At 40.3% G+C, this 15,002-nt stretch overlaps 1 protein-coding gene across 2 annotated transcripts in view; it reads right to left on the minus strand.

The window, feature by feature from the left end:
- Positions 1-15,002, minus strand: part of UBAC2 (UBA domain containing 2) — a 159,494-nt gene that overhangs the window by 131,285 nt on the left and 13,207 nt on the right. For both annotated transcript variants that reach the window (XM_081281050.1, XM_081281049.1), the window contains exon 2: positions 848-975. In XM_081281050.1, coding sequence (XP_081137176.1) covers positions 848-975 — 128 coding nt within the window. The remainder of the gene's footprint in view (positions 1-847; positions 976-15,002) is intronic.

Genomic DNA, 15,002 nt, shown 5'->3' on the forward strand with positions numbered 1-15,002 from the left:
CCTGCTGCACGGTTCTCCTGAGGGTCTGAAGTCCGTATGGCTTCCTGAAGCAAAAGCCCCTTCTCTCTCTACTACTAATTCATAAGTCAATCATTCTTCCAGACCAAACTGAAAATACAATGAATTTTATACTTCAAAAAAATACTTTTTCATTATAATCTGCTTTGCTTGAGAGTATCAATAAATATAACTAGAAAATGAACCAAGTATTAACCAAAGAAAGCAGGTTATACAGCACAATGTGTACCAACACTCCAACTCAGACAAGAAATGGACGCCAACATTTTCAATGAGCTCAGTACATAAATCTTGATAGTCACAGAGTCCTGCTCTTCTAGAAAACAAAAACAACAATTTCCCTATTTGGTTTAACTAAAATCATAAAAATAATCATGAATTCACAATGTGTTGCAGCTGAAACACAACTAATCAAATATTCAAACTCAAGCAAATTTTGGAAAATGTTGAATATCCTGACATATACACAAATATGTGTGTGTGTGTGTGTGTGTGTGTATATATATATATAATATAAACATTGTTTTAAAAATACCCTTAAAATTATAAATTGCCCTCCCACAAGTGAAAAGTTTCATTGAAACAAATGTGTCCTGCAAAAGGAAATAATGCAACTTTTTCATTATAATCTGCTTTACTTGAGAGTATCAATAAATATAACTGGAAAATGAACTTATTAATGGAATATTAATAATAAATAATATTTCTTACAAATTTGGGGGCTTTAAAGTACTAATAAATAGAAAGAAAAGACAAATATGGAAGGGAAAAAAAAAAAAAAAAAACCCTTCTCTCAGCCAGAGGCTAGAGGGCGATGAACAGCACTCACCTGGAAGTCATTCTTGACTGCGTGGAGGTCATACACAAAGAACTTCTGACAGTGAGGCAGTAGGAGGGCCAGCAGAAGGGACAGGGCACTGGGGACCAGCAAAAGACTCTTAGACAGAGGTGCCTTGTCTGGGGAAAAAGAAATCACATTCAGGATGATTGCTCCTAAGATTTTAAAAACCATGTAGATCTAGAGCAAGAGAAGTCGACTTGATCTTCTGAATCAGAATGAAGACAAGTCCAGAAACTTTGATATTTAGTTCTTATTAAAGCATCCACCTGCAGAAGTAAGTGACTAAAGGCCACTGGAAAACAAGAAGAATTCACTGGAGGGGCTTCACTCTCAGTTGGCTTTTATCTGAGACTGAAACAAGTCAACAGCCAGCTACCTCCACAGAACACTTTCAGAAATCTGGTACTGAAGTGAAAAGAAATACACTGTTTCCACCAAGTCAATCAGGAGACTCACATACAAAGACATTTGTTTTCAAAAAAGTAGAAAGAGGTTACAGTGTTAACACTGCTGATTATAGTGGCTTCCTGAGTTTTGCACTGTGAATACAAGACTCAAGCTGATTTTCCAAGAGAGCCTGTGTCACTTTTCCTTATCCTAAAAGCAGTCTGAGTTTGTGATAATTTGTTATAACAACAATGGGAGACTAATACAGTGACTGTGAATTTAAAAGAGAGAGAGAGACTAAGATACCCCAGAAGAAATAATGCTAGGGAAAAAAAATCTTCCTATTAAAGACTCTTAAGAGATATTTCATGACACTAAAAACAGATTAAAATACTAGAAACTCAGCCAAATCAAAAGGTAATGGCAATTCACAAGATATAAATAAATAAATCATAGATTATGCAAGAAGGCAGCCAACTCTGTTCAAACTACTTGATATATTTCTTACAAAGAAAATACTTGGGGCTGGGGATGTGGCTCAAGCGGTAGCGCGCTCGCCTGGCGTGCGTGCGATCCGGGTTCGATCCTCAGCACCACATACCAACAAAGATGTTGTGTCCGCCGAGAACTAAAAGACAAATATTTAAAAATTCTCTCTCTCTCTCCGCCCCCCTCACTCTCTCTTTAAAAAAAAAGAAAAGAAAAGAAAATACTTATTCTCAATGTCAAATATTTTTAACAAGTTACAAGGCACTAGATATTAGTTTTACTATTTCTCATTTCTCTATATATTTTAAGAAATTTTTAAAGTTTAAAAAGACATTATTTCAATAAATTTTTTTAAAGGTCATGAAACTATCTAAATTTTTCCCACTATTATTAAAACAGCCTATGGTCATTTTCATGGTCCCATACTACCCCTTGGGCGAGAACTGAGTGCATGCATGCATATGGATCTTCTTCCTAAAACATCACTTCAACATCGTCACTTTTCTGCTAGCTCCAAGACAGGATGACAAGCCCCTGAACTTATTCCCCAGACTTCACACTCTGGGCCCACCTGCATGACCTCTATTGGTGGGTCTGTGGAACCTTTACTGGAACCAAACTACCCATCTCACTACCTCCTGAACACAAGAGGTTTCTGTTTCAGTGCTTTTGGAAAATGTTCTCTGGATTTAACATCTCAAATACTATCCACACCTTCCCAGCACAAATGCTCCCTTACATGCAGCCTTCAGATTACAGCTATGTCTCTACTTTCCTCCACCTTCCTCCACTGGCTGGTGAACAATTACAGCCCAAGTACTTTTGCATCCTGCCTTCCCACTTGGTTCCATGTAGTTTGCCTCCCCAGCTGCTTTCAAGAGTCCTGAAGGGAGACCACACACCTTCCCCTTCTCCCATCTGCCAGAAGAACCACACCTTCCCCTTCTCCCATCCCTGGCCCAGAAGAAATGCATATCACCCACAGGCGAGACCACAGAAGCATCACTCATGGGGACACTCTCAGATTCTGTCAGCACACTTTAAACTTATTCATAAGAAATTCTCTGGGGGTGGATTTACAGTTACAGTTGACACTGTGTGGTTCCTGCTTGTTTCAGAATAGCCCAACTGTTTCCTCTCTGGCAAGGTCCTGCACACTTCTAAACTGGAGCTACGAGAAAGGGGCAGCACTTTCTCTTCATTAAGGCACCATGGGTCTAAAATTTCACAAGGCATACAGGAGGGCACCATGGCCAAGTGCATGACAACCAAAACTGTACTGTGTACAACGGGAGCCTCAGTTTCCTCACCTGCCAAAAGAGAACCTGCCTCAAAATAGCCACAAGAGAAAATGAAAGAATAAATAAATAGTGGTCAAATGGCTCCCACCAACCACGCCACAGAGGCACCCCAGGAGAGCAGGTTGCCCTCCCTGGGGAGACTCCTCCTCATTCTGACAGAGAGGGAGCAGGGCTGCTGCAGGCGCACCTGGAGGGGTCAGCAAGATCATACTTCCTTCTTCCACTTGGGCTCCATGGTCATTCCTGTCTCCTCCTTGCCACTCCTGAGTGACTCAACATGCCTGGACAAAGTCACCGCTGAACCAAAGCCTTCCCTGCAAACTCATGATGGAGTCTCACACTCCCAGGCCACTCTACTGCTTCTCTCTAGGAAGTCTGGTCCCCGCTTATCTCATGCCACTGGTGAATCACACATTCTCTTCCCCTCTGCCAGCACTCAAGATGGCTCAAGATGGTAGCACCACACGGCTTTTCCTCGCTGGGATAACAGCCTGATCCCAGAGCTAAAAACCATGTAGGGGAGATCCTCCCCCAACCCCATCCCTGGTGTCCACAGTGGAAACGTGGCATTGGTGAGGAGCAAACCTTGTTCTTGACACTCTGGAGTTGTTTGTTACTGTAGCATAACTTAGCCCCTCCTGCTTTCAGGGTAAGAGTGCTAGAGGGGAACAGGGGCATCTTTTCAGGTAGGGCAGTTAGGGGAAAGCCTTCTGATAAGCTGAGACTTGAGCTGAGCCCTCAGAAGTGGGCTTTGCAGACAGCTGGGGGAACACCATTCCCAGCAGAGGGAAAAGCAAGTCCAAATGCTGAGAGGAAGGAACATACTCAATATGCAGCAAGGCCACCAGTTGGTTGAGAGCAGGATGAGTTCAAAGAAGTGTGGGAGCAAAGAATGTAGCGCCCGGGAGGCTGTCACAGGGTTGTTAGCTTTTCCTCTAAGGGTGATGGGATGTTACATTGTTTTGTCCCCTCCCTCCCTCCCTCCCTTCCTTCCTTCCTTTTTTTCTTCTCTCCCTGCCCCCCACCCCAGTACTATGGACTGAACCCAGGGCCTCATGCATACTAAGCTAGCACTCCACCAATGAGCTCTGCCTCCAGTCCACGATGCTTTAAGTAGAAGAATTTAAGTACAGGCATAACACCATCAGAACAATAATGTTGCATGATCACTTCAGTTGCTAAATTGAGAAGAGATTACAGGAAGGAAGAGTAGAAAAAAGGAAGACCAGTCAGTAGGCTGCTCTGATAATGTAAGTAGGAGATAACTGTAGATGCATCTCGGGATGGAGATGCAGAAAGATGTCAGAATTAGGGTGTGTTTTGAAGGTACAGCAGGCAGGATTTGCTGAAAATTAGGAAAAAGTAGAGAAATTATGAGTCACACCAATGAGCAACTTGCCAAGTATAGAGATGGTCCCTTCTGGGTCATTGTGATGTTGTTTGCACCACACCTGCAAATCTGGGCCCATCTTGCAAAATGCTCCCATATCCACCTGCCCAGGCTCTACCAGTGCCATTCAATGAACCAGTCTGCAAACCATCACCAGCCCACAAGCAGGCAAGGAGTTTGTGCCAGAAAATCTATCAACACACTGCCTCTATCGGGATAAAATCCTGCTATGAAAAAAATGTCATCAGAGCTAAACAGGTGCTGAGCTCAAATGTCACCTTATTTGTGTCCTCCCTGTGTGTCCTGACTTAACAGAAGGCTTAAGAATAACACCAACTTAATTCAAGCTGACTGTAAGATACACCATAAAATTTGGTTACACTAAAAAGGAAACACAACCAAGTATATTTTAAAGATGTCATCAATTATAAGGCACATCCCAATTTACATCAGAATGTAAAAATCCTGCATTTAAGAATCAGAGAAATGTGTCCCTTTGCTTACTGTCCATCTTCCCAACCTTCAGTACCACTGGGACGTAAGCTTCTAGAAGGCAGCAGCTTAGTGTGGTGTGTTCACTGCCTCAGCAGCCCTCTGACCTTGACAGGACCCAGCTACTAAAGCCCATCAACGCGTGTTTACCAAGTGGTAGGCAAGTGGCTGTAGGACTGCTCAGGAACTTACAGGTGGGAGCAGCTGTGGGGAGCCATTCCAAATGCATGCAGCTTTAAGTCCTGATGCACCACGGGCATCTGAAGATCACTGTAGTCTGGCACAGTAGTGCCATGACTAAGTGACTCAAGCTTTTCCTTGTTTGGATAACAAGGTGTGGCCCTAGGAGTAGGTGGCACCCAGAGCAGTTGAGCTATACTCACCCATATCCTACCCCTTGCCTCATTTGAAAGTCTTCTCCTCAATAAAAGGGTTCAGCACGTGTGCTCCTCTCTCTCTTTCCATGGACCCCTAAGGTCAGAGGAGCCATCACAGAATCCAAAGAAAAAGGTATTTCTCTGTCTCTGTGATTATTTCATGCCAACCAGTTCACCTGGAGTGACCTGAGTGTTTAGTCGGGAACGTGATAAACAGCTAGTGTCCATTGACAGAGGGATGGATAAACAGATAATAGGCTGCACTCACACATACAGTAGAAATCAAATCAGCCTTAAAAAGCAAGGTAATCCTGACCCACACCACATGTGGATGAGCCTTGAGGACAGCGTGCTCAGTGAAATAAACCTGTCACAGAAAGGCAAATATGACACGACTCCATTTATATGAGGTGCCTGCAGTGGTGAAATTCATAAAAACAAAGTAGAACTGTGGCTGTCCAAAGCAGCCAGGAACAAGGAATGAGGGAGTTATCACTTTATGTACAGAGTTACAGTTCTGTAAGTTGAAAAGAGTAGAGACTGCACAAAAGGACTGTACTTACTACTGAACTGTATGCTTCAAAATGGTTTATTATGTATATTTTGCCACAATTAAAAGTTAAAACTAGCTAGGTGTGGTGGTGCACACCTGTAGGCTGGAGAGGCTGAAGCAGGAGCATCACAAGTGCAAAGTCAGCTTGAGCAACTTGGCAAAAACCTTGTTCAAAAATAAAACAAGATCCAAAAGGGCTGCAGATGTAGCTCAGTTGTAGAGCACCCATCTAACATGCTCAAGGGCCTGGGTTCAACCCCAATACTGTAAGAAAAAAAAACTAAAAATAAATACTTACTGAATTATTAACTAATCCCATTTATACAACCATTTTAATTCTGTCTAGAATTAAACAAACCCCAAAAATAGATCTCATAAATCTGATAACTACCTTTAAAACCTCCTCTTAAGAAGAGTGAAAAAATCAGGGGTCTGGGGATGTGGCTCAGTGGTAAAGCACTTGCCTAGCATGTATGAGGCATTGGGTTTGATTCTAAGTACCACATACAAATAAATGAATGAAATAAAGGTCCATCAACATCTAAAAATTTTTTTAAAAAATGAAGAAGAGTGAAAAATCAGATCCCTAACACTCATGTGAAAAGCAACAACATAAAAACATCCTGGAAGCCTCACATCACAGGATGAGCAGTATTACTAAGGACAGCAGGATTTATTGATCAACTAGAGATCTCTGTATGCTACTTTTTGAAAAAATTACTTTAAAAAAAACTAAACAATTCTACTTAATACACACTTGAGAGAAAGTTACAACTATAACTTATTTTGAAATGCATCAAAAAGTAAGTTGGACTTATCAAACAAATAGAGGGATGATATTTGGTAACTAAATCAGTGAAATGTTCATTGTAGGGGCTGGGTTGTGGCACAGTGGTAGCGCACTTGCCTTGCACGTGCGGGACTCTGGGTTCGATCCTAAGCACCATATAAAAATAAATAAGTGAAATAAAGGTATTGTGTCCAATTACAACTAAAAAATAAATATTAATAAATAAATAAATAAATAAATAAGTTAATTGTAGAATCTAGGTGGTGGGTCTTTTCAACTTTTCTGTATGTTTAAATTTTTAATAATTAAAACACTGGATAGAGGTACACAGTGAATTACAGAATTTGAGAGCCAAGAGAAGACTTCAAAACACATGAAAACTGATAAAACTGGGCTGAGGATATAAAACTGAGGTAGAACACTTGCCTTAGCATCCGTGAGTCCCTGGGTTTGACCCCTCACCCCCAGCACACACACAAAAAGTATTCTTAAAAACAAACAAAAAAACCTGATAAAACTGAAATAAGAAACAGATAAATCCACAAATACAGATGGAAGCTTCAACATTCCTCTCTCAGTAACCGACAATATACATAGAAAAATCACCATTATGAACTGAATGTGTCCACCTAAAATTCACATGCTGAAGCCTTAACCCCACCAGTGTGACTGTACTTGGAAAGCGTCCTCGTAGCAGTGTTTAAGGTTTAGTGAGGGGGACACAGATGAGGCCCTAATCCAGTCTGATAGATGTCCTTATGAGAGGATGAGACACCAGGAATATGTGCTCACGGAGGAAAGGCCATGTGAGGACAGATGTCTGCAAGCCAAGCGCAGAGGCCTCCAGAGAGGCCTCCAGAGAGGCCTGCCAACTCCTGTACATTGGACTTCAGCTCCAGAACTGTGAGAAAATTAATTTCTATTATTTTAAGCTACTTTGTGGTGTTTTGTTATGGCACCCAAGCTGACTCATACAACATATAAGAATACAGAAGACCTAAAAAACACCATTAACCAACTTAACCATATAACACTCCACCCAACAACAGCAAGTTACACTTTTTTTCAAATGCACACGGTATATCTACCAACACTGGCCACCTACTGGACCATAAAGGATACCTCAACCAATGTAATGTGAACTTATACAAAGCATGTTCCCTGACCACAACAGAATCAAGCTAAACCAATAGAGATTGATGGAAAAATCCTCCAACTATGTGAATACTCCATAGCACATTTCTAAATAATATCTGGGTCAAAAAGGAAGTTGCAAGGGAAATTAGAGTATTTTTTAAATAGAATGCAAAATGAAAGTACAGTCAAAATTTGTGGACTTCAATCAAAATAGTGCTTACAGGGAAGCTTATCTCACTCACTAAATGCTTATAATAGGTAGAAAAAATAACCTCAAATAATAATGTAAGTTGCAATCATTTAAAAATTAGAAAAAGAACAAATTAATCCATAAGCAAGCAGACAGAATGAAATAATAAGAACAGAAATCAATGAAACAGAAAAATCAGAATATAGTAAGAGAAAAATTAGTGAAACTAAAGAGCTGGCTCTTTGAGAGAAATCAATAAATTTTGATAAACTTCTTACAAGACTGAAAAGAAGAGAGAAGACTCAATTACCAACATCACTACAGAGCTCAGAAACATTATAAGTATAATCTTTCAAAATAACAAGAACCTATATAATGTCACTACATACTTTAAAAATTGTTAAAATGGTAAATTTTATATATCATAACTAAAATAAATTTTAAAGGATTAGAGGGAATACTAGGAACAAATTCAAGCTCAAAAATTTGACATTGTGGATAAAATAAATTCCTTGGAAGACACAATCTACCAAAGCTCACTCATGAATAAATGACTAATTTAAACAGTCCTATAGACATTATAAAACTGAATTCATAGTTTAAAAAGTCTTCAAAGAAAACTCCAAGATTGATGGCATCACTGGAGAACTCTATCAAGCATTTAACAGAAAAGAATAACAATTCTACACAAGCACTTTCTTTTTTTTTTATTTTATTTGTTTGTTTATTTGTTTATTTTTGTGGTGCTGGGGATTGAACCCAGGGCCTTTTGAATGCAAGGCAAGCACTCTGAGCTATATCCCCAGCCCACAAGCACTTTCTCAACACTTCCCAAATCATTTTATGAAGCCAACATTATGATTATACCAAAATCAGAAAAAAAAGGAAAAATAATGGATCAAGATTCCCACCACAGGGGCTGGGGATGTGGCTCAAGCAGTAGCGCGCTCGCCTGGCATGCGTGCGGCCCGGGTTCGATCCTCAGCACCACATACCAACAAAGATGTTGTGTCCGCCGAGAGCTAAAAAAAAGTATTAAAAATTCTCTCTCTCTCTCTCTCTCCTCTCTCTCTCTTTAAAAAAAAAAAAAAAAGATTCCCACCACAGGCCCGTTTACACCTCCTTCTCCCATTACCCAAACTGCTCTTGCCAAGGCCAGCTTATTTGTATCCTTTAGTCAAAATTGTGCTTGCTTTTGTTACACAGGCCACCATTTTGAACGGAAATATAAAAACATTACAGTCTGGGAAGGGGGCAGCACAGAGTGGTGGGTACTTTTTAAATGAGGAACTTATCAAAAATTTTAAACATACCGTGCATAATGGCATACACCTATATACCAGCAACTCTGGAGGCTGAGCCAGAAGGATTGCAAGTTCAAGACCAACCTCAGCAACTTAGCAAGGCCCTAAGCAACTTACCGAGAACCTGTCTCAAAATAAAAAATAAAAAGGACTGGGGACATGGCTTGGTGGTTAAGCATCTCTGGCTTCAATCCCATAAAAAAATTTTTTTAAACATGCATACATACTGATTCAAGAAAATCTATGTCTAGAAATTTAGCCTAAAGTAATTATCATGGACATACACAAAGATTTTTCTATAAAGATGTTCATCACAGCATTGTCTATAATGGTGAAAAGACTAGAAACAACCTGAATATCCAATATGAAAATGGATAAATTATGTTCTATCTTAAAATGGAATAATATTCAATGTTAAGAAATAGGATGTAGGCAAATATTTCATGCCTAGCAAAGATGTTCCTAAAACAATATTTCTAGTGGTATTATCATATAATACTTTTTTAAAAATATTACATAAATATAAGCTTTTTAAAGCAGCTATCAAAACATTAACAGTGGTAATTTCTGATCTACTCATGGGAGATTTTAACTCTATACACACATCTGTTTTTCAACTAGTTACTAATTGAGGAAAAAGGTTCATTAAATTCTAATGTGTTGAGATAGGGCAAGTCACTAGCAATCTTCCTGTCTGTAAGTGCAGTCAGGAAGTGGGTCACACATACACAGGAGGTTAAAAAAAAGTCACTTTTCTGCAAGAGTTCCTTCTACCTTCAAAAATAGCGATGCCAAAAATTTTAAGAATAACAGATAATAAATCAATCTAAAAGTGCAAAGCATCTATAGCAAAGATAACATAAAACACCAAAGATTTCCTTTTGGGTCATTCATCTCTTATTTCTCTTTTGTGACCAAAGTACACAGCCAATTCTTTGTGGCGGTGAATAACAATCAGGCTTAGGGGACCGAGTTATCGTAAAACAGTGACTACAGGAGATGTGAAGGCTAAGAGCATTTTCCAGGTAAACCACCTTGGTGAGTCCTTGGAGTAGTGTGGAGGCAGGATCACCAACCCACCTAGGAAAGCAAAGAGGCTATAAAGATTCAGTGACTTGGCCAACATCATAACTCGTTAGCAGAGGGGCTGGTATTGAACCCAGTTCTGCCTGATGGCAAGAAACAAAGTTTTCCCTAATATATAACAAGAAAATAAAACTTTATATACCATGTTAATATTTAAAATGCATTTTTGTAGCAATTCCTCTCCTAGTTGTATGCCCAAGAGAACTAAAACAGGTATTCAAACAAAAAGCTATACACAAATGTTTAAAGCAGCGTTATTATGATTGGCAAAAAGTGGAAACAACCTAATGTCCACCAACAAAGGAATGAGTAAATGAAGTGTGCTATGTGGATGAACCTTGAGAACATTATGCTAACTCACTGCAGATTCCATGCGTATGAAACACCCAAAATTTTAAAATCCACACAAACAGAAAACAGATTAATGGTGGGCAGGTGCAGGAGGAACTGCTTAATGAGTACTGGGTTCTCTGTGTGGTGGGTAAATTATGGTGGTTTCTGTTAATTGCTCAACAATATTAATGTACCAGAAGCTAGTAAAAAACTGCAAATTTGGTTATGTGATAGTTACCTGAATAAAAGGCTCATCTTCTGGGTCCTGAAGACACTAACCACAGGTTCTGCAAAGCTCAGTCATGTGGGCTGTTAAAGAAGCATTCTAGCTGAAAACACGGTGAGGGCAGCAACCCAGCAACTCTGCCCACCCCATGAGTCTGGCATGTAAAACACAGACAGAAACCCAGTGTGGTTCACACCCTTGAGAGAAGGGGCCACATATCCTACCACAGTGCTGGTCTCCCTGACTCTGACTGGTTAACTACTTGGTGAGCTTCTCAGGGTTCTCACAGGAATGGGGTGATATGGCATCTCATGAAGTGACTTTCTTAAAAGCTTTTCATCAAAAAAGAACTAAATCAAAAATGCAGTAAGCCACATCTTGTGTGGGTCACCTTCTACTTCCATCACAATTCACTTCCAAGAAGAAACCTCATAGAACTCACCTCCACTGACCACTCTAGGGAAGAACCTGTGCCCTCTGGTGGCCATCTCCACAAGGACCTCAGTAAGACTGCCCAGGGTCAAAAGTCCCCATTTGTCTTTGCTATACCCATTTCCCTTACAGTGTTAGAAGTAAAACGCTGAAAGCCACCCATGAATTGCCTCCTGTCCCTAATGCCCTGGGGAGAACTCAATGACACTGGGCACCTGCACACTGACCATTCCTCAGGCAGGTTCCCCACATAACTGGGCAGAGGGCCTGGCTCAGGAAGGTGGCCAACAGACACTTGTTATTGTACCAGTGGTTATAAAGTATCAGGAAGATAATCAGAAGAAAGTGCTAAGAAGTCTCCAAGAAAAAAAAGAAAAGTCAGGAAGACGAGTTTGACTTCTAGATACAAAAATGTGTTCTAATCTAAATATTTTGTATGGGGGCTGGGGATGTGGCTCAAGCGGTAGCACGCTCGCCTGGCATGCGTGCGGCCCGGGTTCGATCCTCAGTACCACATACCAACAAAGATGTTGTGTCCACCGAGAACTAAAAAATAAATATTAAAAAAATTCTCTCTCTCTCTCTCTCTCTCTCTCTCTCCTCTCTCACTCTCTTTAAAATAAATAAATAAATAAATAAATAAATAAATAAATAAATAAATATTTTGTATGAATGGGAGGGGCATCAAAATTTAAAAAGGAAGCTCTGAAACAGTGTTGAGGAGGCTTGCACACCGAGAAAAGCACTTCAAATCTGCAAGGCCCCGACTAGGGCATAGGTACCTACATTTGTATTTTGGTCCTGCCACCGTGCTGGACACTAGTCCACCGTGTTGGACACTCCTCAGGGAGATTTTATACCAACATTAACCTTCTCATTAAACGCAAAACAGCAGTAATTGTTAAAAGTGCTAATTAGACAAGACATATAATTATAATAATGAAATAACTTTAAAAGCCAAGGGGGTAAGAAAATTATGAATATTACATATAAATGTGGGATAAATTGTTCAACAGTAGGCGCAACTCTGAAAAAAAGAAATCAGGAAGTCCATAGAAAGCTCTGAACTTGTGCAATAAATCATCAGGAAAAAAATATATAATTTTAAAATATGGAAACATATGGTTACTGACAAGAAAATATGTTGTAAATCTCAGTGCCAGAGGAGGCCAGGCATCATCAGAGCAAAAGGGGAAGTCCACAGCAAGTCCAGCGCATGGTCAGCAAGTTGCTGGAATGTAACTGTTCCTCCCTAATGTCGCCCTGTCATCCACCCCAGGAAAGAAGAAATGTGCGCTTCTGTGAGAATACCCCCATTTTAAAGTGCTGGCAAACAACTCTCTTCCCCAACCCCTCCCCACCACACACACAGAGACCTGTGTGGCCTTCCTGTCCCTAACTTCGGCTTAGAGAAGCATCAGAGAGATGGACATCTATCAACAATCTGATTTACACGGGGACTGAGCCGTCAGGCCATGTGCAGTGAAAGTGCTGCCAGTTCAGCCTACGGCAAGCCAGGGATGGTTCCAGGTAGGCAAAGACCAAGCAAAGGATGCCCTTTGCCACAGCAAGGCTGACAGAGCTACAAAGACATGCACAGGACATCTGACAAGATCAACAGGAGGGGGCTGCATGCTTCTACAGATTTTTAATATAGATTATGGTGGTCTATCAGGGAAAACATGGCAGACAAAACACAAGCTCTGATGATATAAGGGACCTGTCCCATTCCTATCCGATGAAAAAGTATAAGAGAACCAAGCTGAAGCTTGCAGTCTGGGCTTCTATGTGGCCATTCAGCACATTTTGTGAGTAGATGATGGACTCAAAGCTGCTGAGCACTTCCAAGCACTGGTGCTGAGAAAACCGGCTGGCTGGAGAGGAGGGAAAGTCCCATTTAAATCCCAAACGTCAGGTCTAAAAGGTGTGCAGAGTCCAAAGAAGCAATGAAACCAAAAAGACAGCCAGACAGAATTCCAGTTTAAAACAGCAGAGTCAGGACACCTGTCCACTCTTCCTCCCTTCCAAATCTGTACTGGAATAAAAGAATCCCCAAGACACCAGAGCAATGTGTCTGCTCAAATGCATCCCCGGAACTAACCAATAAATACCAAAGCCAGAGAGAAGCATGAGTGATCACTGGAAAGTTCAGAGCATTTTTCAAGCAGCCATTTCCACAGGAGCATCGCCATCTCTGCCAAGTCCTCATGTACCCATCCTATTATTTAGTGTTTTTCTTTAAGTCACCTTACTATTATTTACACAAAGAAATGTATTTCAAAGGGAAGTTTATGTATCACTGTCACAAATGGAAAACAAGTGTCACTTTGTAATCAGTAGGTGGTATCCACAAAAAATAAATACTAATAACAGAATAAAGTTATTAAATTCTAAATAATATTGTTACTGACAGAAAAACCTGGGCCTGCCTACTGTTCTCTTTGTTATGATGAGAAACCATCTGTTATTAGAGAGGCATTCAAGATTCTTCTCTTTAATATAATCAGGATCAAAAAAAAAAAAAACTGAATGATAACCAGGACTAAAATAAACTGAATGATAATATAATCAGGACTGAAAAAAAATGCAGTGTTCACCGCTGGATCCAACAGCATTTAAAGTCATTTAATTCCAGTAGAATTAACGCCACTGATCACATGTCATCAGGGCAGCTGGACCTTCCATAAAACCCCATCCCCAAGTCCATTCTTTCACATTCTTTTTAACCAACAGCCATTCATTCTACCATTCCACCACCCAAATAGGAATGGGGCTGGATAAAATCCTACAAATTATCTGCAAAAGAAGGGAGCAATGTCCTTGAGGACAGGGTTAGAAGCCAAGTAGAAGAGAACTTGAGGTAACTTCAATCTTCCACAAGAGATCAGAGAATGAGGTGACAGGGAATGGCGGATGGGGTAAGGACAGCTTTACTCAGGAAATAAATTCACAAAAAGAGCCAAGCCAACCTAATTTTGACAACTGCAGGGGTCCTCACAGTGTCTACTAGCCACCTATGCACCCTACCTCTTCGCTCTATGGAAACCACCTATTCCTGCATACTGAAAAAGGTCTGCAGTCAGCCCTGCCGCTTAAGGTATGGGCCTCCCTCAGGATTAAAAAGAAAAACAAAACATCTACCCTTAAACAAGGAGACCCACATTAGGTACTTAAGAAAGAATCCATTCATTCAGTACTGTACAAGAATGGCCAAGAAGGGACTCAGCAAGTTCAGCACCTGTGTCCTTATATGAAAAAAGTTTACTCCAAGAGGATAACAAGGAAAAAAAAAAAAAAACAACGGTGCCAGGACAAAAATGATGCAGGATTTAAGAAACAGCAGTAGCTGAGTGTGAACTTAAAAGTAATGAAGACACTTCAAAGGACATTCAGACTCCCTGAAGCAGCACAAGTTTCCTAAGCAAGGACTTTATTTCCTTCTGTAAATCCAATCTCAAGCCTTGATTCCACAGTAAATATACAATCATAGTAATGCCAGCAGAGCTATTGGTTTTGCCATATAAAAATCAACCCATAAACAAAGTATGAAAGGCTTATCATTACAGAACAGATGATAAACACACACAGCATGTGTGTAACACGGAAATAAGGATGCAGAGTAGAAGAGGTATACTTGTTTCCTAGGTTAATTTCTC

The sequence above is a fragment of the Spermophilus citellus genome (genome assembly GCF_964194105.1).
Source record: "Spermophilus citellus genome assembly, chromosome: 1".
NCBI lineage: Eukaryota > Metazoa > Chordata > Mammalia > Rodentia > Sciuridae > Spermophilus > Spermophilus citellus.